The sequence below is a fragment of the Somniosus microcephalus genome, chromosome 7 (assembly GCF_052327205.1).
Source record: "Somniosus microcephalus isolate GS21.2 chromosome 7, FLI_Smic_1.0, whole genome shotgun sequence".
NCBI classification, from domain to species: Eukaryota; Metazoa; Chordata; class Chondrichthyes; order Squaliformes; family Somniosidae; genus Somniosus; species Somniosus microcephalus.
This window is the reverse complement of record NC_140993.1, coordinates 199,709,741-199,733,985: the sequence shown is the minus strand read 5'-3', so window position 1 is coordinate 199,733,985 and position 24,245 is coordinate 199,709,741. Positions and strand designations below refer to the sequence as shown.

The following is a 24,245-nucleotide window of genomic DNA, read 5'->3' as shown; positions in this document are numbered from 1 at the left end:
CGCCTCAGCTATGAAGAAAGACTAAACAGGCTGGGGTTGTTTTCCTTGGAGCAAAGAAGGCTGAGGGGGGACCTGATTGAGGTGTACAAAATGATGAGGGGCATAGATAGGGTAGACAAAGAGGAACTTTTCCCCTTAGTAGGGGGGTCAATAACAAGGGGGCATAGATTCAGGGTAAGGGGCAGGAGATTTAGAGGGGATTTGAGGAGGAACTTTTTCACCCAGAGGGTGGTTGGAATGTGGAACTCACTGCCTGAAAGGGTGGTAGAGGGAGGAACCCTCACAACATTCAAGAAGCATTTGGATGAGCACTTGAAATGCCATTGCATACAAGGCTATGGACCAAATGCTGGAAAATGGGATTAGACTGGACAGGGATGGATGGGCGGCGCAGACACGATGGGCCGAAGGGCCTCTTTCTGTGCTGTAAAACTCTATAACTCTATGACTCTATGAGAAGCTGGGGGTTCTCTGTACGATGGGTTTCAGGATGCCCTCGACGTATCCAGAGAGGTTCTCACACAGGGTTCCGTTGCCTGATACGATAGGACATCCGGGTGTGTTGGCTTTGTGTATCTTTGGGAGGCAGTAGAAGTCTCCCACGCGGGGAGTACGTGGGATGAGAGCGCGTAGGATGCTTTGAAGGTCTGGATCGAAGGTCTTGATCAGTCTGTTGAGTTGGCGGGTGTGTTCTTTGGTCGGATCTGCGGGTAACTGTCTGTAGTGTTCCTGGTTGTCCAGTTGTCGATATGGTTCTTTGCAATAGTCCGTTCTGTTCTGTATGACGATGTCTCCTCCTTTGTCTGCTGGTTTGATGACGATGTTGCATGTTGCAGTTGGTCTTGAGAGCGTGGATGGCGTTGCGTTGTGCTCGGGTGACATTCTGGACTGTCTTGTGAGTGCGGCTGATGAATCTGGCGTTGATGCATCTCCTGACAGCTTGAGCATACATGTCAAGCTTAGGGCAGCGACCCTCCGGAGGGGTCCAATTTGACTCTTTCTTCTTTGGTTGCTGCACTGCGGATCTCTCTGTCTGCTGTTCCAGATCATTGGTTTTCTCATTGGGTTCGCTGCTGACATCTTGGGATTTGTGGAAGAATTCCCGGAGCCTCATTCTCTTGATGAATTCCTCTGTGTCTGCCGCGAGACCGATGGGGTCCATTTTGGTGGTGGGGCAGAAATTGAGCCCTCGGCTGAGAACTTCAATTTTGTCTGGTTGAAGGGTGTGGTCAGACAAGTTGACGATGGACTTCCCTGTGGTTTCAACCATGGTACCGGGGGAGGCTTGGTTGCTGCTGGTGGTGATGCCGAGTTTCTCAAGCTTCCTGTTCTTGGTGTGCATGTAGGCAGTGTAGTTCCGTTGCCTCGTCTGTTTCACGGTGTCTCGTAGCTGGTCTGCTGTGTCCTGAGCACAGGCTGAGAACATGGACTCTATCTCGGTTTCGAGGTTGCGGCGTCTGCTTTAGAGCTGGTGTACGAGTCGGGGAACACTTCAGCAGTCAAGGACATTCAGCCTCCGATCTTCGGGTAAGCATTCTCCAAGGCGGCCTTCGAGACACACGACAATGCAAAATCGTAGAGCAGAAACTGATAACCAAGTTCGCACTCATGAGGACGGCCTCAACCAGGATCTTGGGTTCATGTCACGCTACATGTAACCCCACCTGACATAGGGTCATCCAGACTCGAGTCGTCATTGGCTTGTTCTCTCTACACAGATGCGGCCGGTCCTGCTGTGATTTCCAGCAAAGGAAATGTTTTTTGTCTGTTTTTTGTTTTTCTTACAGACCCCAGCATCTGCAACATTTTACCCCTTGTGACCCCACCTCATTGTTCTTTGATGTAATGTTTTCCTGACTGACCTGTTTGGACACCATTCACACTTTTGATTGCTGTGATTATCTCTCTGCCGAGGTGTGATAAATGGCAGTTAGAAAGATTACCTGTAATCATCTGGCATTATTCTCTGACTATATAATTTGTGTCTATAGGCATCTCTCTACTTCACCTGACAAAGGAGCAGCGCTCCGAAAGCTTGTGATTTCAAATAAAACTGTTGGACTATAACCTGGTGTTGTGTGACTTCTTACACCTTCAATTAAGTGAAGAGCAGTGTATTAGAAGGCTCCGCTTCACGAAGGAGGTGGTCACAGAACACTGCCACCTCCTGCAACCAGACCTCCAGCCTTAGATCAGGGCGACCACAGCTCCCTCAGTGGCAGTCAAGGTCACCGTCGCCCTCAATTTCTTCACCAGCAGATCCTTCCAGTCTGCAACAGGAGACATAGCTAACATCTTACAGTTTGCCGTCCATCGCTGCATCCTGGAGGTCACAGAGGCTCTCTACAGTAGGAGAAGGGACTACATTTCCTTCTCAATCACCAGAGAGAAGCAGGACAAGCGTGCATGTGGCTTTGCCAGGATAGCGGGATTCCCCATGGTGCAGGGTGCCTTTGACTGCACGCATGTGGCCTTGTGGGCACCGCATAACAATGCTGAGATCTTCCGTAACTGCAAAGGCTACCACTCACTTAATGTACCGTTGGTGTGCGACCACAGACATTAAATCCTCAATGTCAATGCCCGCTATCCTGGTAGCAGCTACGATGCCTTTATCCTGCACCAGACCGGTGTGCCACCTGGCTCATGACTCCCCTCCTCAACCCCAACACTCCTGCCTAGAACTCATATATTGAGAGCCATGCTGCGACCAGGAACATCATTGAGCAGACCATCGAGGTGCTCAAGCAACAGTTCCGCTGTCTTGACCGCTCGGGAGGAGCTCTCTAGTACTCGGCCGAGCAGGTGTTCCATTTCGCAGTGGTCTGCTGCATGCTCCACAACTTGGCCATCATGAGAGCCTAGCCCTTGCCACCAGGGATTGCGGGACCACCTTAGAAGGAGGAAGAGGGAGAGGAGGAGGAGGAGGGCTAGGAGGAGGAACAGGAGCGAGGGAGGAGGCAGCCACTCAATCGGCCTTTGGAAGGGCGGTCATGACCGCCTCATCAGACTGCGATTCGAATTAGTTAAACCGCAGATCCCCATTGATCACCGCATCCCCATCATTCCATTCCTGTTGCAGGCCATATCAAAGCACAAAGCTGAACATAGAGACACCACAAAAGAATCCAAACTGAATTAATAAATTTATCAATAATCAGTGAAAACATATTTACAACAAAAATATAAATGATTCACCCTTGTGCAATCCCTCGGTGCCCCTTGTTACAGTGCCTTTACCTACTTTAGTGCTCCTACGAAGTGTTGGCCCAGTGGCTGCAGCAGGGCTGATGGAAGGCTGCTGAGTGTCCGTGTGGGAGACTTCAGATGGCCTTGCAGGATGCCCTTGACCAGCTCTGGATCTAGAAGGCCCGGTTGTAGACTGCACCACCTCAACATGGATGGCAGCAGTCTGGGCTGGCTGGGTGACAGGCAGCAACAAGGGCAATGGTGGAGTAGCAGTGGTGGGAGCAGGAATGCTGTCATCCTGAGAGAGGACAGCAGCTTCCTGCTCCACTGACCCACTGCCACTCCCCCGGGGCAGCACCTCAGCATCCCTGCCAATCTGTTGCAGCACAGATTGCTGGCCTGCTGAGACACTGTGAAAGCGCCAGTCGATGGTGGTAGGCCCAGCCACGATGGCAGCAGTCAGAACTTGCATGGCATCAAGCTGAGACTGCATGAGAGCAGCCTGAGATTGCATACCACCAAGCATAGACTGCATTATAGCACTGAGACATTGCATGGCTTCTGCCTGTGTTGCAATGGAAGCTGCCAGATAGCCCATCACAAGCAGCATCAGGTCTGGGTTGCCACGGCCTCTCTGCAGACTGGAAATGATGGGCTCCATGGTGTGCGCAGAGCCTTGTGCAATGTTGGAGGCGGACTCCTCCAGGCTCATTATCATTGCCGAGAGGCTCTCAGGCATCCTTGCCATTGCACCTATCATCTCCGTGTGCATGCCCACCACCCTTCTTCAAAACGCCTCCCCATCGAGGTCCTCATCTGAGTCCTGTGCAGCAGAACTCACGCGTGAACTTGCCCTCTGGGGAGCTGGCCCCTGAGCTACCCTTTCCCCCTGGCCTTGCTGCAGCCCACTCATCCCCAGTGCCCCACCCTGTGCAGATCCTGCTACTATACCAACCTCTATAGAATGCGTAGTGCCAGTATCTGAGCTGGTGTCTGCAGATGAGACATGCAGTGACACAATGTGTTCTTCCTCCTCTTCTTCTCCCACCTCGCTCTCTATGGTGCCCTCAGGGATAGGCTGCTCAGGTGCTTACTCATTATCTGAAAGCATAAAGGCACAAGAGTCGGGTTAAGGTGAGAGGAGGGGGGCAGGAGGGAGAAATGTATGCAAACAGAATGATTAGCTGGAAAGTGAAAAACACTTGTGGGGGAAGTGGGGTGTGAGAAGAAGGAGTAGGGATGAACATACCGTTGTTGTCCCCAAGTGGGTCAACGTTGCTGGTGGCCACGGTGCCCACCAGCTGGCGGCTAATATTCTACAGCACTCTATTTTCCAGCGCAGACGGTGGTTGTGTGTTGCCTTGTCCCCCGCCGGTGCACTCCTGCACCTTCCTGTTGTGAGCCACTTTGGCCTGAAAGAGAAAGGAAAGTGTGTGAGTGAGTGTGGAGCACTGTGTTTGGGTGATGTGCCTGCCATTGTTGAATATCTGTCATTATGTGCAAGGTGTGAGATGTGGGTGTGAGTCTTGGTAGGTAGAGATTGTTGGTGAGTGTGTGTTGGGAGTGTGGTGCTTTGGGCAGTGTGTAAAGACTGTGGTTCAGATGGTGGTGTGTAGCATTTGTTGAAGCATTCACTCATCCTGACCACCTGAGTGAGGTTGTTAAATTTCTTCCTGCACTGTGTATGGGTCCTGGGGACCACAGTGCTGCCTGACACATGCTGCGCTACCTCCCTCCACATGGTGCAGAAGACTTGTGGTGAGGGCCTCCTGACACTTGCTGGGTAGAGCACCACCCTCTGTCTCTCCACAGGGAACACCAATGCCTCCAATATTTGAGCGCAGAATCTGCAGGCTCTCTCCCTGGGGCATGGATCTGCCATGAGTATTGTTGCTTCAGTCCTCCGGCTCCTTCTCCTTGACCAACTGCTGCTTGCTGAGGCAGCTGCACAGCCAGCAAGGCTGAGAATGAGGTTCTGCAGCATCAATGAACTTCCCCTTTAAGAACTGGAACAAGCCTGTGGCAATCATAACTTGTGATTAGACTGCACCTGATATTGGTCCACCCTTTGAGTGTAACACCAATGAGCTTGGGCTTCAAGACTTGAATTAGGACTCCAATTATTTATTTGAGCAGTGAGCATAAATTTTGTGTGCGGTCTAAAGCATTAGTGCCTGGTGCTAATTCGCCAACTTTTCTAATTATACCGCCCATTCCTAGGCTATAATGAATTTCTAGCCCTCTGATACTCTTTCTAACAACACATGATTTTGCCTATTCTCTAAAGAAGTATCCACATGTAACCCACTTTGGAAACTGTACAGGAATCCCACCCCAACCGCGGTTTTGCCATACGCGGAATTCATGTATACACGGTCTCATCTCTGCGGCAATTTTTGCCAACCGCGGCAGTGAATTTTGCGTATACATGGTTTGCCACGAGACTGCATTCATCCGCGCTGCACTTTTCAGTATAATAACAACCACATGTGTGAATGTTTAGCCATTAATCATGGTGCCTAAGCGTAATTTCAGTGGTAAAGGTGAATCAATAGCGAAAAGGGCAAGGAATGTACCAACCTTAGATAGGAAATTAGATGTTATTAATAGACTTGCCCGTGATGAAAGTACAGCATCGGTTGGACGACTAATGGGTGTAAGATTCGCAAAATTCCCACATTCCCCCAAGGTTATTAATAAAAGGGACCCTGCATGGACAATTTAAAAAGGGTACCCAAAAGATGGTGTCCGCACCTCGTGACCAAAAGCCTGTAAGATTTTAAAAGCTTGGACTCTGTAGCACAGAACAGGCAGTTTCGGGAAATCAAAACTTAAAATGCATTTCTATGAAAAGGGCTTTGTGTTTGAAAAACCAGACAGTTAGGCAAACACTGAATATGCATTGCGTCAGATTGGAACAGATCGAACCCAGTTAGGCCTAAGCATAAGGCTATTAGTTTGTCCGCATAAATAATCGGAAACAGCTTAAGGAAGCCACCAAGGCTGGACAGGCCGATTAGAATGCATTAATGACAATACAACTCGGACATCAGGCCATCAGGTGCGATAAACGGCCATCTAAAGCCAGTTAGTTTAGATTGGTGTAATCATTTAAAACAGCCCGCCAAAAGTTAAACAATGGACTGCCCTGATTTAGCGCGCAGATAAGGGCCATCAGAAGGAGTATAATTGTAGGCCCATGAGTAGCAATCACTCTCTTCTCTTGACTCTGACCTCTTGTCTGGTCTTAGGCTGCTGCCGCCCATACTCGTGCCCTGGCCTCGTGGCGGGTTCTCTTCTCGCTCCCCGCATTGGGTGAATTACAGCCAAGAACATCCATACCAATCGCGGAGAGGGGAACGAGACCCGAGTCCAAAGTCACCCAGGACACCCGGGCCATGAAAGAGGGCAGAGGAAATGAGGCGAAACGGAACGAGACGAAGAACAAGGTAGAGACCCGACAAGAGCAGAGAAGGGCAACAAAAGACGCATTGATAAAAGCCAAACGCCTAGTTATAAGTTGGCGTTTGGGGAAGAGTTTAGACGAATAATACCGGCGTTCCAAGAATGGGTAGAAAAATCTAAGCAGTGAAGACTGCCAACCGTCCCATAAACGCGACGTTACTGCCGACGACCGCCTGAGGGAGAAGAAGAAGGGAACCCATCGCAACGAGACGACGACGGTAGCCGAGGAGAGGAAAGGTGTGCCGTAGCAATAGCTCCAGCACCGCACCCTGAGACCACGTGGCGACGGAGCACCCCAAAGGACAGGAGACTAAACCTCAAAACTCGCAACTGTTAAAGCAACAGGCCTTGGATTGGTGAGCATGAATTCCTGGCCCCTCATAGCTTAATCTAGTTAGGTATAGGGGGTGGGATAAAGATAAGGGGATTGTTAATGTAGTTGTTTCTCCTCGATGTGCCGTGTGTTCCCCATTCCCTGTATAAGTATATAGTTATTTGTTTATGCCTGTAATTGTTTACCAGTAATTTCTCATAAGACTGTGTTTGTTTTCTGTTTTAATAAAATCTTGGTTTTCTTACACCAAACCACTTGTCTACTCAATTTTTCTGTATCGCCGCCTGCACCTAGAACCCAAGGGCGTGGGAGCGATTCGAACCGCTCACAAGCAGTCAGGAGCATAACTGACTGGGCGCACGCACCACCCACCACCCCCTACATGGGGGTTAACGAGTCCACCATTAGAACCATTAAAAAAAAGTGAGGTGTCGATAAGGGCTAGTTTTGCGGGTGGCTCTTCAAAAAGTGCTAAAGTGTCGTTTATGCCACAGGACCATAAGCTTGAAAAAATGGAGAAGGCACTTAATATCTGGTTAGAAGACCAGAACCAGAAACAAGCGAATGTTAATTCCGCACGGGTACATAAGCAGGCCCTTAGTAGCTACAAGCATCTTACTGTGGCTGCCGGGGAAAGTGTAGATGACATAAAGTTTCAAGCGAGTAAGGGCTGGTTGGAAAATTTTAAGAGGTTCGCCTTGACTAACCTCAAGGTTGTGGGGGAATCGGCCTCAGCCTCAGCTGATCACGAGTCCGCTGCCAAGTTCCCGGAGGAGCTGAAGAAGTTGATCGCCGAGAAGGTTTACCTGCCGTTACAGGTATTTAATGCGGATGAGACTGGTCTCTTCCTGAACTTTCATCGCAAAGGCTGAGAAGCATGCTTCGGGATTCAAGGTGGCTAAGGATAGGGTGACCCTTCTCCTTTGTGCTAACGCCGAGGGAGACTGTTTAGTGAAGCCGATGCTGCTCTACCGCTCTCTGAATCCCCGTGCTCTGAAGGGCAAAAACAAAAATTATCTACCTGTCTTTTGGCGTTCTAACCGCAAGGCGTGGGTTACTACTGCAGTCTTCATGGACTGGTTTCATAACTGTTATGTGCATGACATGGAACGGTACCTTGCGAGAGAAAATCTGGCCTTCAAAGTCCTACTCATCCTCAACAATGCCCCCGGCCACCCGCCGGCACTCCAATTCACCCACCCTAATATCGAAGTCGTCTTCCTGCCTCCCAACACGACATCACTCCTTCAACCCATGGACCAAGGTGTGATCACCACCTTCAAGGCATACTACATACGATGCAGCTTTGGCTGCATGATGGCAGCTATGGAGGATGACGCAACACTGATGGTGAAAACTTGTTGGAAGTATTACACCATCGCTGACTGCATCACCAACATAAAAGAATCGATGGATGAATGAAGAGGATTACAATCAACGCCTGCTGGGGTAAACTTTGGAAGGAGGCAGTGAATGACTTCCAAGGCTTCCCTACAGTTGACGATGAAGTTGATCGCATTGTGAAGGTTGCGCGATGTTTGGGAGGCAAGGGGCTGGCTGACATACAGCCTAATGACATCGAGGAGCTCCTTGAGTTGCACGTCGAGGAGTTGATGGAGGAGGACCTTGATGAGCTGATACAGCATTCTGGTGAGGCAGAGGATGAGGACGAAGACGAGGATATGGTGGAAACTGTACTCATGTGTATTGCCCATAATATTTGTGCTTAGAGCTACAGTGATAAGGGTTACCTGTATTTGTTGATTCAAAAAAGATGATAAGACATGGGCATGGCCCAAAAATTCTGCTTAATTTCCCTTATTCTAAAAAGAAGATAACAAACCCATTACCAGTAGTAAGAGGCACCGTTGGGAAAATACTTTCCATAATTTGGTAATAATGGAACATATTTATGGCAAAATCAGGTGCTAAACATATACATAAATCAGAGCCAGTGGCTGTTAAAAGTTATTAATGTACAGCACTAGGACTACAGATGTAATGATCTCCTTGTAATAACCGTTACAGTTCAGGCTAATGTCTTTGGCTGCATTACCGCACTGAAGAACTTTGGTTAATGAAAACAGGATAACTATAGTGTCTGTTATTCTATGGAGTGATGACTGGTGAACTTGAACATATATTCAAATTTATGTTGCCTCACAGAGCTAAGACAACATACTCGTGCTGTGACTTACTAATGACTGCAAAGTATAGTTGAGGCTGAGTTAGCCCTTCCAATTATAACTTCCAGAAAGTTAATTACAGGCTACAAAAGGGCAAAGAGAAGTAGTTCCCATAAGTAATTAATAATTACATCACAAACATGGAAATAGCAAAATATTATCACATTTCCCAGACCAAACCTGTTTAAAGCCAAGCTATCATTTATTAAATTATGAATGAGGATTGTGTTCAGATCTTTCAGGCATAATTTTCAACTTTGGTGGAAATGAAAAACTGGCAGTAGCATATCGGCCAATTTTCAGGCGGCATGTATAACTGCCGGCTGATCCACTGTGGCAGTTTTCCGCCCCACCAAAGTTATAAATTATCCCGGTCGTGTTACTACAATCAAGTTGTTAGATTGAAAATAGCAAAGTAAATAAGCAAAGGCCTTACCTTGCGCCAAGAGCTTGGAAATAATGACTGTTGCAATTAGAAAGGTACTGGAAACAACAGTTGTAATCGCTATTGCCCACCAGTATCAGCCTTATCTCTGAGTCAGAAGGTTGTAGGATCAAGCCCCACGCCAAAGACTTGAGCATAAAATGGAGTCGTGAGGGACTGCTGCACTATCAGGGGCGTGGCCTTTCAGCTGACGTTAAACCAAGGCTCCACCTACCCTCTTGAGTGGGTGTAAAAGATCCCATGGCATTATTTCGAAAAAGAACAGAGGAGTTTACCAATCTTTATCCCTCAACCAACACTGCTAAAGCAGATTATTTGTTCATTTATCTTGTTGCTGTTTGTGGGATCTTGCTATGTGAAAATTGGCAACTGCAATTCCCTACATTAAAGCAGTGACTGCTTCAAAAGTACTTTGCTAGCTGTGAAGTGCTTTGGTATGTCCTGAGGTCATGAAAGGCAGTATATAAATGTAAATTCTTTCTTTCTTAATGCAATGCAGAATCTCTGAGCAAATCATGAGCATTGCAGTAAATCCCTATGAAAAACAAATGTCATGGTGAACAACTGTGAGAAAGCTGAACATCACAGCTAAACTCAGTGAGAAATGAGGGCACCACAGTACTCCTCAGAGAGAAAGAGGAGCATAGCAGAAAATTGTGAATAATTCATGTGTAATTGGAAATGGATATGAAAAATTCAAACACAACAGCAAATCTGTATGCCAAACTAGAATCTATCAGTAAATCCTAGTCAGTAATAACAGCATTGTAATAATTCCCGTGCATCTAAAGTTTCAGCCAACTTCTACAAACAAGTTACTGTGAAACAGTACAGTAATGAAATACTGAAAATATTACTTCCATTTATACAGCACCTCATCACATCCATTAGCAGAAACTACAAGGATGATACTGAGACTTTCAGTTTTGTTATGAAAAGAGGCTCATTAAGGAAAAAGGATGATGATTCAGGCTTTTGATACTTCTTGTGACAAGGCAATTTTTTTTGAGCTGACTCAACCAGTATTTGTGGAACTTTCTGAGCAGGAAGTTAGGGTTCCACTACCTCTTTGTCGCTGTCTCACGTATGCTGAGACTGGACAACAGCCGCAGAATTATACCATACTTTCAGCACAGTTACACTGATAATTCCAACATAAGATCGATATTAATAATGCAGTTTGAATAGAGCAAAAGATGCTAAGAGATGCAAATAATGTAGTTTGATGTGAGATTATTAATTTACACTGTAGTTTCTGAATTGGAGGATATAAGTATAGAAATTAATAAACCTTAAGTAAGAGTAGAGATTAATTCCCCCTCTCCCAGTGTAGCAGGTGCTTGGAACATGCTCATGTTTATGATGTGTGAATTAATGCCAAATTGCCTGTTCTCATCACAGATGTGGATTAATGCCAATTTGTCTGACTTGCTGTGTGCTTCCAGCATTTTAGGAACATAGGAACAGGAATAGGCCATTTAGCCGCTCATGCCTATTCAAAGAGCTCATGGCTGATCTGCGACCTAACTCCATATACATGCATGCAGCAAGACTTGGACGACATTCAGGCTTGGGCTGATAAGTGGCAAGTAACATTCGCGCCACACAAGTCCCAGGCAATGACTGTCTCCAACATGCGAAAGTCTAACTTGGAAAACAGTGACAGGATCGGACAAAGTCAACATGGATTTACAAAACGTAAATCATGCTTGACTAATCTACTGGAATTTTTTGAGGATGTAACTGGTAGAATAGATAAGGGAGAACCAGTGGATGTAGTGTATCTGGACTTTCAGAAGGCTTTCAATAAGGTCCCGCATAAGAGATTAACATGTAAAGTTAAAGCACATGGGATTGGGGGTAAGGGACTGACTTGGATAGAAAACTGGTTGGCAGACAGGAAGCAAAGAGTTGGAATAAACGGGTCTTTTTCCGAGTGGCAGGCAGTGACTAGTGGGGTACCCCAGCTATTCACAATATATATTAATGATCTAGATGAGGGAATTAGATGTAATATCTCCAAGTTTGCAGACGACATAAAGCTGGGTGGCCGTGTGTGTTGTGAAGAGGATGCCGAGAAACTCCAGTATGATTTGGGCAGGTTGGATGATTGGGCAGATGCATGGCAGATGCAGTATAATGTGGATAAATGCGAGGTTATCCACTTTGGTGGCAAAGACAGGAAGGCAGATTATTATCTGAACGGCAATAGATTGGGAGAAGGGGAAGTGCAATGAGACCTGGGTGTCCTTGTGCACCAGTCGCTGAAGGTAAACATGCAGGTGCAGCAGGCGGTTAAGAAGGCAAATGGTATGTTGGCCTTCATAGCGAGAAGATTCGAGTACAGGAGCAAGGATGTCTTGCTGCAGTTGTACAGGGCCTTGGTGAGACCACATCTGGAGTATTGTGTACAGTTTTGGTCGCCTTATCTGAGGAAGGATGTTCTTGCCATGGAGGGAGTGCAACAAAGATTCAACAGACTGGTACCTGGGATGGCAGGAATGACGTATGAGGAAAGATTGGGTCGATTGGGCTTATATTCACTGGAGTTTAGAAGAATGAGAGGAGATCTCATTGAAGCTTATAAAATTCTAACAGGACTAGACAGACTAGATGCAGGAAGGATGTTCCCGATGGCCGGGGAGTCTAGAACCAGGGGTCACAGTCTAAAGATAAGGGGTAAGCCTTTTAGGACAGAGATGAGGAGGAATTTCTTCACCCAGAGAGTAGTGAACCTGTGGAATTCTCTACCACAAAAGGCAGTTGAGGCCAATTCATTAAATATATTCAAGAAGGAGTTAGATATATTTCTTAAGGCTAAAGGGATCAAGGGATATGGGGCAAAAGCAGGGACAGGGTACTGAATTTGGATGATCAGCCATGATCTCATTAAATGGCGGAGCAGGCTTGAGGGGCCGAATGGCCTACTCCTGCTCCTATCTTCTATGTTTCTAACCACCGCCCCTTAACATTCCATGGCATTACCATCTCCAAATCCCCCACCATCAACATCCTGGGGGGGTCACCATTGACCAGAAAGTTAACCGGACCAGCCACATAAATACTGTGCCTCCCTCCAAGTTAGACACCATCCTGACTTGGAAATATATCACCATTCCTTCATCGTCGCTGGGTCAAAATTCTGGAACTTCCTCCCTAACAGCACTATGTAAGTACCTTCACCACATGGACTGCAGCGGTTCAAGAAGGGGGCGCACCACCACCTTCTCAAGGGCAACTAGGGATGGGCAATAAATGCTGGCCTTGCCAGTGATGTCCACATCCCAGGAACTAATTTTTAAAAAATAGCCGCCCTTACTCCATATCCCTTAAAACCTTTGGTTAACAAAAATCTTCTGTTTTTGTTTCAGGATTTACAGCATTGGAGTATTTTGATAGATCAGCACCTGGCTAAGGAGAATATTAGAGGCTACAGCAAAATATGATCAAATAGTCAATGGAATATGATGGTTCCAGTTTTGATAGAAATATTTTTTGTAAATGCAAATGGTCAGAACTGACTAGTAGGGGCACAAATGTTACAATCATATACACACGGGTTCAGGGAGAAATTTGACAGAACGTTATCTCTTTGGTCAGCTTGGCTCAGTGGTAGCACTCTTGTTTCTGAATCAGAAAGTTGTGGTTTCAAACCCTACTCCAAGGCACATAATTTGGCTAACATTCAGTGCAGTACTGAGCGAGCACTGTATTGTCAGAGGTGCCAATTTTTGAATGACATGTTAGACCAAGGCCCTATCTGCCAGCTCATGTGGATGTAAAAGATCCTATGACACTATTCAAAGAAGAGCAAGGGTGTTCTCCTAGTGTCCAAAGCTAATATTACTTCCTTAACCAATCCCATCAAAACAGATTAACTGGTAACTCATCTCATTGCTCTTTACGAGACCTGGTGCACAAATTGGCAGCAGTGACTACACGTCAATAAAAAGACATGCAACAAAAGTCAATGAAGTACATTGGGACATAAAAGGCGACATATAAATTGATGTGCCTCAATAATTCTGAGACTCGAAGTTAGCAGAACAAAAACAAGGCTTTTATTAACTTAGAAAGTAACACGTAAGAGAGAGAGATGTCTTCCTTCTGGAGACTGAGGCCAGACTGAAGCTAGCTTACAAACGGGGCCAGGTATGGGCGGAGCCCTACACACAGCACATTCCAGCACATTCCAGTATACAATACAGCACATTCCAGTACACAATACAATGAGGTCTGGGGGAAGGGAAATGACACTGAAACCGATCTCAGTCACAGGCAGTGGTGAATGGAATATTTCATCACATAAATCTTTCGTCTTTAGACATTTTACTTGTGATTAGTCAACTGCCTTGATGGATATAAAGTTTAGGAATGATGATCACTCAGTTAGACATGTATCACTCTTGAATCGGAAGTTTTAAAAAAAGATTAATGGCAGGAGAATGCCAGGGCTGGTGATCAATATTGAAGAGTATGACCTCATGATTAGGGAGGAGGGACCGACGCTTCCGTCAGACGAGGGGAATTCCCACCACGTTGTCAGAGCGTTTAAACTCTCTCCAGGCCGGTGCAAGATGCATCGAACGCTCGACTGTACAGTACTTGGAGCAGCAAATCCCAGCCTCCGAGATGGAGCTCAGCAAAGCGGTGAGTAGTAACTGGACGGACAGAAGAGTGATGTGTGAGTCAGAGACTGCAGATAAATGTAGCGACCCCTGATATTGGGAGCCTAATAATTTAACACACTACTGGTAAAATAAAGTAGTGGAGACCTGGAAGCGGTTATTGTTCAGGGTACCCGGGAGGATTTCACTGTTTTACCAAAAAGTAATTCACGAAATGACACCGGACGGTGAAGTTGTGAAACGGGGAGCCAGGTGCCTACTTGTGTTCCACGTAAATCGACAGGAAAGTGCGATTGACTGGACAACTAATCATGTCCAAAATTATTTGTGATTAGCACATAGGAATATAGTTTATTATCACACCAAGGAGTGATTTACAAGGTAGAAATCTTATGGAGGGGTTCAGATGTTATAAACTACCAGAATGAGCAGATTTTAACCATCCAGGAGATTCCAGGGCATGTTTTCTGATTGGCAACGTCATATACCAATGCTTAACACACCGGTACTACATTCCTTTTTTAATGGGTCTAAAGCTGTCTAAAAATAGCACCCAAAGGAATGTGATTGAGTATCGATACCTGAGCTGCGCTGATTGGAAAATATATCCTTTACAGCTATGAAATCAGTAGTGTATCTCTTATTTATTTTTAAATAATATATACTGTTGTCATTTTTAATATGTTGATAGCAGGTTTTTGAACTTCTGACATGTGTCCTGCTGCTGTCTGCTATCCGTGCATTGAGATTCATGCTGAAAGATTAATTGTTGTTACATAATGATGATTGTAAATCCATCAGTGATTAAAATAAACTTTAATAAATGGAGAATTTTATCTGACAACTACCTCAATTATTACAAAACTAATGGAATCAATAATCAGAACTAAAATTAAGAGAATCGGTAAGAAAATAACCCAAAATATTACAGTAAATGTGATCTTTAAAAGGGTTTAGATCTTACCTGACCAACTTTGTAGATATTTTTGATGGGTTAAGAAGCCATGTGATGTAATGTGCCTTGACTTCCAAAAGGCCTTTGATAAAATACAGCATGAGGGATTCCTTCACAAACTAAGGTTTGTGGGTTTTAAGACAAGAATGTGAATTAGTAACTGGCTAAGAGAAGAAAGCAGAGGATAGTCGCAAGGCAAGCTATTCCACCAATGTGGCGCGGGGGTGGGGGGTGGTGTCTAAGCTAGCATTCTTTCTGTTCCTGATATACACAATTAACTTGGAATTGCAGGCTCAATACGTAGTAGTTAAATTTACATGGTACCAAGCTAGGGGAGACCATGTGCTGAGTATCCCCAAGGCAGCTAAGATCTCACTAAATGAGCTTGACAATTTACAATTGGGCTGATCCGTAACAAATGAAGTTCAATGTGGACAAGTGTAAGATATTGCATATCAGTAAGAATATGGGGTATGTATACTCTGTGGTGGGATAACATTTGCAATTAGGTAGGTAAGTGATGTTAGGTAACTCAATATTCATCATGTCTAAACAGTGTGAGGCAACAATAAATACAAGAAATAAAACGTTGAACCATATAATTAGATGAATTAAATTGAAATTCCCAGAGGTCATGCTGAAGCTGTGCAAAATTCTGATCTGCCGACACCTGGAATACCTGAGGGCAGTTCTAGTTGTCTCAACATATACCCTAAAGGGAGTTCAGAAAAGAGCAGTGAGGCTGATTCCTGGTGTCAGAAAAAAGAGCCATAAGGAATTATTATATAATCTAGGGCTCCTCAACCTCAAAGACTTCTCCGAGAGGACCACATAGAATGATATAATCTATTTAGCGGAATAGGGAAAATAACTGTGAAGCATATTGTCAAATACGTCAGGATAGCGGAATAAGAGTACAAGAGGTTCAGAGTGATGAAGTGCAAAGTTAGTAAATATTTCTTTACACGAGGGTAATTAATAGCTTGAATGGGTTTTCAGCTGGAGTGGTTATGGCTAGTGATCTAACTACTTAAGAACATCTAAATGCTGTATTAGCAAGGTGACTGATTTGGTACTCTGGAAAGATGAGATCCAGTAGGCTGCAAAGCATTTTTTTAATCCAAATTTTTCTTGTGTTCTCAAGGGGACTTTAGTCAGTGGACTGTTTTCTGAGATTAAGCAGCTCTGGATTAGCTCCCAGGATGGTCAGTAGTGCTGCCCCCCATTGCAGAGAATGGTGCCATTAAAGTGGCTGTAGAGGGAAAGAACATAATGTTATAATTATCATTTGAATATATATTTAATAAATACTTTTATAACTATTTTTCAGATAGGAATTGGGCAAGCACTTTTGAAATTAAACTATCGTCCCTAAATTTTCCTTCCATATCCTGAAAAAGAAATATTGAGGATAAAGTTCTGAGTTTGCACTACTGGTGGGGAGCCTCACCTACCACCAAAGATGTCAGGAAATCAAGGGCACAATTTCTGTATGGGTTCATACAATCAACGGGCAAGACCTGCCAAACTCAGAAAATCAAAATCTAAATAACTTAGTTATAATTTTTAAAATATCTACATTAAAGCCCACCTCCTAGGAATGAGCAGAAAATCTAGCCTATAAAATTTTTCCAGTGTCAAGCAAGCTAAATTCCTGAATTACTATCCTGATATATTGTTTTTCATTTACCTCATAATGCCAATTTAAGATCATAATTTGATTTTAAAAGGTCACTTGAAATATAATAAAATACTTTTTCTTATTCATATTTTATAAATTAATGAATGTAGGGTTTATTTTTATATAATCCATGTGTCATGATTGACTCTGTCTCTGACTTTCCTACATCACACTAAAAAATTGCTTGCTTCATTCAATACTTCCCCGTAGCATCATGACTGAGATGGGTGACTCAATGTGTGGGGAGCGAGAAACAGGAACTGCATGCTACTATTCTGGAGTGCAGCATGACAGGGCTCCAACATGTCATGTCACTGTACTGCAAAAGAAGTCCTTCTGTTCAATTCAATTTTATTTGCCATATGTAACCAGTACAATTACAATGGAATGCTTACTCCCCGTAGGGACGCGTCAGCTATTCATAATCTATTCGCTGTGGAGAAAAAAAAACTTTTGATGATGTCAACCATAGATTCAGTCAGCAAACAGCTTTATTGACTTGAAGAGGATTGCTTTCCTTTTTATTCCTGAATGTTAACAAAACATTGTCTGTCATTAAATAATACAGGAGAAGACAAATAAAGAACATATTCTCTTTTAATAAAATTGAATCTGCAGTATTGCAGTTAGGGTGTATTGCACCCTTATTTTATTTATTTTAAATTGTTGGCAGTCTACAATTTGCTGCTGATGAGTGGCAACTGTTGCCTGCTGGCCCAGTTGGTAGGACTCTCACTACTGAGTCAGAAGGTCTTGAGTTGAAGCTCTCCCCCCACCAATGTCACCCCCATCCCTACCACCCCTCCCAAGTCAGTACCTGTTAATTGGGTACCCGTATACAGATACAATTTAGCCTTGATGAGCAGAAAAACTTCTCTTTTCATAGTTTTAAATGTAGGGCTGCAATGACTGTGCAAATGGATAATGCCTCTATAATGGAAGTTAACCTTTCTTTCTCCTTAGTGGCTGCTCAGCTTGGTTATCGCCTTTTTTATTTATGCGAGCACAGAGAAATGCAAGGCATCTGTACCTACCTATCAATATGAAACCCGAACCTGTAGCCGCTGCCCTCCAGGACAACATATGAAGATACATTGTACAAAAGACCATGACACCTTGTGTGCACCCTGCTTAGAATATCATTATACACAGTTTTGGAATTACTTAAAAAAATGTCAATACTGCAATAACTTCTGCAAAACAAATCAGTATGTTAAGCATGACTGTAATGCAACACACAACAGAGTGTGTGAATGCAAAGGTGGATACTTTTGGAAAAATGAATTTTGCGTGAAGCAGAAAGAATGTCTTCCTGGATCTAAAGTTAAAACTGCAGGTAAAATCTGTTAAATGCTTGTAATCTGCCCAGTTTAAATGTACATCTTTGCTTGCATTTACAAAACTGATAATTACACAGAATTTACAGAAGAAACAGGCCATTCAGCCCAACTGGTCTATGCCAGTGTTTATGCTCCACACGAGCATCCTCAGACTGTACTTCATCTAACACTATCTGCATATTCTTCCAGTCCTTTCTCCCTCATGTACTTATCTAGCTTCCCCTTAAAGGCATTATTCGCCTCAACCACTCCATGGGGTAGCAAGTTCTACATTCTAACCACTCTCTGGGTAAAGAATTTTCTCATTAATTCTTAGATTTATTAGTGACTATCTTATATTTATGACCCCTAGTTTTGATCTCCCCCACAAATGGAAACATCTTCTCTACATCTACCCTATCAAACCCCTTCATAATGCTAGAGAAATGAGCCCCAGCCTGTTCAGACTTTCCTAATAGTTATAACCTCTCAGTTCTGGTAGCATCCTTTATAAATCTTTTTTGCACAACTTATATTACAGGGTTGGAGCATGTGAGCACTCATGAACGGAAACTTTCTCTTTCCCCATGTTTTGATAGATCTGAGTGCATAAAAAGGATTTGCGTGTATTCTCCCTCCAAAATGGGGACCAAAATTTGTTAGTTTTATTGAATTTTTAACGCTGGATTCATTCTCAGAGAAACAAATGTTTTTCCTTATGTTTGTGTGGTCTTTTATTTTTGTGTATACTTCTTTAAGTAAGATTCACTTACCTGCTTTTGTTAATCAGGTACTCCATATACAGATACAATTTGTGTGAAATGCCCTCGGGGTTTCTTTTCATCAGTGAGTTCTACCACTGCGCAATGTAAGAGGCACACAAACTGCACTGAACTGGGCTTAAAGTTGGATATCCTTGGTACTGCATGGCACGACAATTTGTGCAGCCCCTGCCAACCCCATGGCTCCAGAGGTATTTCAAAAGATTTTTTACTTTAACCTGTAAATTTGAATGGAACACATGTAATAGTTCAGTTGTACCTTTCCATGTTAAGCAACAAGCTCTGAAACAGCTTTGTATTTTTATGTCAAACAAAATTCAGGACAAAATAGTTTTGCATTCATATACAACAGTACGATGTGATTTTAGTCAGATTTTCAAGGTTTTAGGCCATGATGGTTCAGTAAATTCAAAGGTGATGGAAAGGTAGGAACACCACAGCAGCATGTTTTATATGAACTATATTGGCACGATGTTCAAAGATCTTCACATTAAATCGCATAGAAGTAGAAAGAACCCCAGCATTATATCGACTTGCTAATGTCAGTGACTGTAGGTAGAATGCACATCTGCTTTGATGACTAGAGTGACCTTGTTATTTTGTGAAAACCTAGTAACAAACATAGTAACATCTGCTTATGCACAGAACAAAATAACTTGTTTACCATTTTTTTGTTACTGAAAATTTGACATTCGGCAAAATTACCTTGCATGTTTCTCTTCTGATTGGAAAGCATTTGTAGCTCCTCCAGCCATCCTCATTCAGAAGAATGGAGGTACTGAGTTAGTATATATTCTATATTCTGCTGGTGTGGAGGAATGTATTCATTTAGCAGTAGATTAAAACATTGCTCATACAGGTATCCTCCTACTGATCTACTTGTTTCAAGATGACAGTCAGATCTTATATAGTACTCAGAGAATTTTAGATCTGCCTATTGAGTCCATTATACCACCATTGTACTTTAATTAATGCATATGTTCTAGCACTGGCTTTCACTCTTAGGACGCTATCATCAATACTTTCTTCTGTACATTAGTTTTGATGAATCTATAAATATCATGGGGTAGATTTTCCTCTGGGCCGTTTTCAGGCTCAGCGCAGCGTGACCAACGTGCACCTGAACCAAGAGGGCCTAGGATCGATGGAAATTGGTCCTCGGGCCTCATCAGCAAACTCGACAGAAGCTGCCAGCACTGACCGCGCCTTCACAGGTAGCTCACCTGAGCGAAGTGATCAATGCTGGACCGCCTGTCTCACCAGTAGCAGCCTTTTTGTAAGCCCCAGGAGGGGAGAATTGGAGCAGGCTACTGGGGGGACGGGGACCGATCGTGACTCCTGTGGCATCGAAGGAGCAATCGTGCTCCTCCTGGTTCCATTGACTTTTATTTTTTTTAAATTACTTATCTTTCTTTGGTGGCTGCCAGGCAGCTGAAGAATTCTACCCCGTTCATCAGTGACTAATTTCAGCAAGAGGCCCTTCAACAGGTGCTAGGCACCTGATTTACATATTTAAAGGGCCTAACACCTGTTATAGGCATCCACCTGGGACGCCTAAAAAAGGACCCCATGAATTTAGCAGTGGGACCAATTCTTGTGCAGATTGGCCACAGGCAGCCCCACTGCGAAATCAGTATTCTTTGAACAGTGCAGGTTGCATGCAGCACATCAGCCAATTGCTGCTAAACTCTGTGGCCCACTGTTCTGGGGACTTGATGACCATCTATGGGCATGTTCCTCTTCAGCTGGACTTGCTGCTGCATCATTTCGACTGTCTTCTTCAGAATGAGGTGCTTTCTCCTTTCCAAGCTGCTGCCAGACATGTTGCTGCAAAGACTCCTTCTGCTTTCACCACTCAAGCATAGTTTACTTTTTAATCACCTCCACCGTGTTCACTGTGACCGTAAAGCAGTTGTGGCCTGCATAGATATTTATGATGCACTCCTTATTCTCCATGTAACTCATATCATTGCCATCAACACCAATTCGTTGATAAAGAATACATTGTGACCTGTAACACAACCAAAGGGTGCTGATGACTATACAAAACTGATTTTTTAACTTTGTAACTGCTTCCTAACCAACCGTTATTCTCAACATATATAAAAGCTCTTATGTAGCCTTTTAGTTGAAAAAACCCAAAATGAAACTTGGTTTTATTCTTTGTTTCAGAGGGGATTTCAGAGTGTGAAGAAGCACTTTTTAATTTCATAGCACGACAAAAAATCAGGCAACGTAAAGTGTTCCGTCTCGAGAAGGTACTCCTCAACATGACCAAAAAGAGTATGCTGCAAACATGGAACGACAAGCAGGAGCAGCAGCAGATTATGCTTTTGCTTGAAAAGTGGAAGATACACCAGAGTGAAAGCGTAACCGCAGAAGCTTTAGTGAAAATTCTGAGGGCTGCCAAACTTAATAAAATTGCAAAAAAAATGGCAAAAAAGTTCCTCAAAAGTAGGTTCAGTGCAGTGCAGGAAAGATCTGCTGTTTCAGTAAGTTAGTGGCAGTAGTGTTTGGGAAATATGAATGCAGCTCTGAGCAAACTGGTCTTTTTTTTAACTAAAGAAAGCTAGTTTAAAAAAAGTGCTGGTTATTTTTCACAACCTTTCCCTGTTTTACTGCCTCTCAAGCATCATTGTATTAATAATACTCACATTAGCTTATTTTAATGTAGTCTGTTCATTTATAATAAAATACACTAAGCTTTTGAATATTCACTGAATAGTTGTAAGATTGTAGCATTACAAATTCATAACATAACCACTAATTTGCTGTTTTCTAAAGGTCAACATGTAGGGTAAACAAAAGTACACAATGAGTGATTCAGTGCGGAGTGATATCTGGTCCTGTTCAGCAGCAGTTCTCCACCTTAAATAACATACATCGCAGTTAAACTACCCAGAAATAAAATAGTTGCTGAGGGCACAGTTTGAGCAAATATTTTGGACAGAAAATCATGGTTCATCACTGCTACCCCATCAATGAGTGACTACAGAGATAAGCTTTTGTAGGCATACTTGTATAAGAATTTAACTAAGATTCCACTGTAGTGATAATGAAGCAGTCATTTCCTTTTTATATTCTTCAAAATATTACAATTTATTTTCATGCTTTGATGGCACAGGCTTGTCAAATATAATTTCACCATCTAGATTTTACTATATTAAGGAGTGTTTCTCAATTTTATGTTTTTATTCTGTATTCTTCACTGCAGTAGAATGTGTTTTCATGCTTTGAGGATTGTTAAGTGTGCCTTCTTGTCCAAATCCTGCTGTATTCATGAGTGGTTTTTTTCTCCATTTTTTATAGTGCAAGTGTCTAATCCACATTATCATTCTGGTGTGCATATTCTGTACAGTCGGTGAATTTGTCCGTTCTGTTCACAAATACCTTAAAAGATCAAAGAACAAAATCTTCATGTTCGCTAAAAGGAACTGTTAACCAGAACATTGAGTATTTTTAATCCTTATGTATTGAATACTGCAACTGATTTTTTTACTGTACTATTTTTTTAAATTAGCATTTGAGAACAGATAGAATACAGAAGGTAACGTTGGTACAGGGCTGAGAGGAAGGGTCATCTGAATGTTAATGAACATATATTCAACTGAAACTAGCTACTAGGTATTGATATGGTGGTGATTGTTATAAAGCAACTACAAAACATAACCTAAACACTCAGATCAGATACAGGCAAGGAAAGGAGAACGTATTCTGAAACAGGTGTTTTGGTTTTAAAGACTCGGTTTAGTCAGGAATTTCTGTACAAATCTGACTTTTCGGTTCATAAGCACTGGAACATTAGGCCCTCAGTTGCTCATGGAGACATGCTATTGAATTATAGCAATAGTGGTAGCAGACAAATCAACTACACTGTAAATTTGCAACAGATATAATTGTGTGGTAATTTACAACACTAATGCTTCAAACAGATCATAACAATTATATAACAGATTGCAGCAATGTTTGCTGTAAAAATACAGAACACTTGATCAGTCTGCTGACACAATTGCTCATCAAATTGCTCTATGAATAGTCAAGAGCTTGGTGTTTCCCAGCTGCTTTAAACAATGAGAACAATTTGTAGTAAATGAGCCCACAACAAGAGTAAGTGATTTGCTCAAAAGTCAGAATGTTCTCAACATCCCCCCCCCCTCCCACATACCTCCTCATGCCATACAGTATTCCTTAGCTAAAAGTGTGGATAACCAAACTGCTCCCCCATGCTAACAGTGCCACTCCAGAACTGACATTATGGGATGCAGATGTGTCCAGAGTGGCACCCTTCAGATTTACTCCTTTGGCCTAGTTAAGATTGGAAACCCCAGCAAAGGTATATTATATACAAAAGATGATACTTATATGCATGTTTTCTTTATCTGAAAACGACCTTTTCTGTGATATTATTTGCGGACCCTTACTTTCAGATAAGGTCCCTTGCTAGTGTAAAATAAATTAATTGAATCGTTTCTAAAGAACTGCAGCTTGCCTGTACTGATTATACCATTTTCAATAGGTAGCACAAGAAAAACAAGAAAGAACACCCTTCCCTAAATATAGTGATCCTCTTATACAAACCTTAGTGGAAGCGATTTACAAATAGGGCTGAATATTTCGAAATAAAAATGTTTTTAGAAGTGGCAAAAATTTATAACTTGCATTTTTTCAAATTTGTTGTTCTTTGATAATAGTTAGAATAATGCAAATTGCTAGGCTTAATTTTATCACCTTAATTTAAACATTGATGTGCACATTTACACTTGGGTGCAGCAGCATTGGAAAGGACAATTTTGAAAAGAGTGGCTTGTGAAAAGGATTTCAGTGAACGTTTGCTTGCAGAGCATCACTTTTGAGTATATGGAGCTACAGCCAGGTAATGGATTCAGCAAGGCTTTGTATTTCTAAAACAGAGAAACACGCCTGTGGGCTGTGAAAAATATGCCCTGTAAAGTCTTCATATAAAGCCAGATGGGTGAAGATTTAATAAGGTAGAGTTGAAAGATATCTTCTGATAATGGTTAACAGCTGCCTCAAACTCTTCATTTATATGCACGGTGGCATAGTGGTTAGCACTGTTGCCTCACAGCACCAGGGACCCGGGTTCAAATCCGGCCTCGGGCGACTGTCTGTGTGGAGTTTGCACATTCTCCCCGTGTTTGCGTGGGTTTCCTCCGGGTGCTCTGGTTTCCTCCCACAGTCCAAAGATGTGCGGGTTAGGTTGATTGGCTATGATAAATTGACCCTTAGTGTTAGGGGGATAG

At 43.2% G+C, this 24,245-nt stretch overlaps 1 protein-coding gene across 1 annotated transcript; it reads left to right on the top strand.

Moving 5' to 3' along the window:
* The first annotated feature begins 13,926 nt into the window (after positions 1 to 13,926).
* LOC147115067 (tumor necrosis factor receptor superfamily member 11B-like) lies at positions 13,927 to 23,757 on the top strand. The gene is made up of 4 exons (XM_085993315.1): positions 13,927 to 14,269; positions 17,847 to 18,219; positions 18,993 to 19,175; positions 21,157 to 23,757. Exons 1-4 carry the CDS (start codon positions 14,252 to 14,254, stop codon positions 21,483 to 21,485), a joined length of 903 nt encoding a protein of 300 aa, XP_085849441.1. The 5' UTR covers positions 13,927 to 14,251; the 3' UTR covers positions 21,486 to 23,757.
* The last annotated feature ends 488 nt before the right edge of the window (positions 23,758 to 24,245 follow it).

Bases quoted from the DNA above. Each gene is read 5' to 3' on its own strand.
- LOC147115067 (XM_085993315.1), top strand. The intron at 18,220-18,992 runs GTAAAATCTGTT...TTTGTTAATCAG, and splicing joins ATCTAAAGTTAAAACTGCAG to GTACTCCATATACAGATACA. The intron at 19,176-21,156 runs GTATTTCAAAAG...TCTTTGTTTCAG, and splicing joins CCAACCCCATGGCTCCAGAG to AGGGGATTTCAGAGTGTGAA.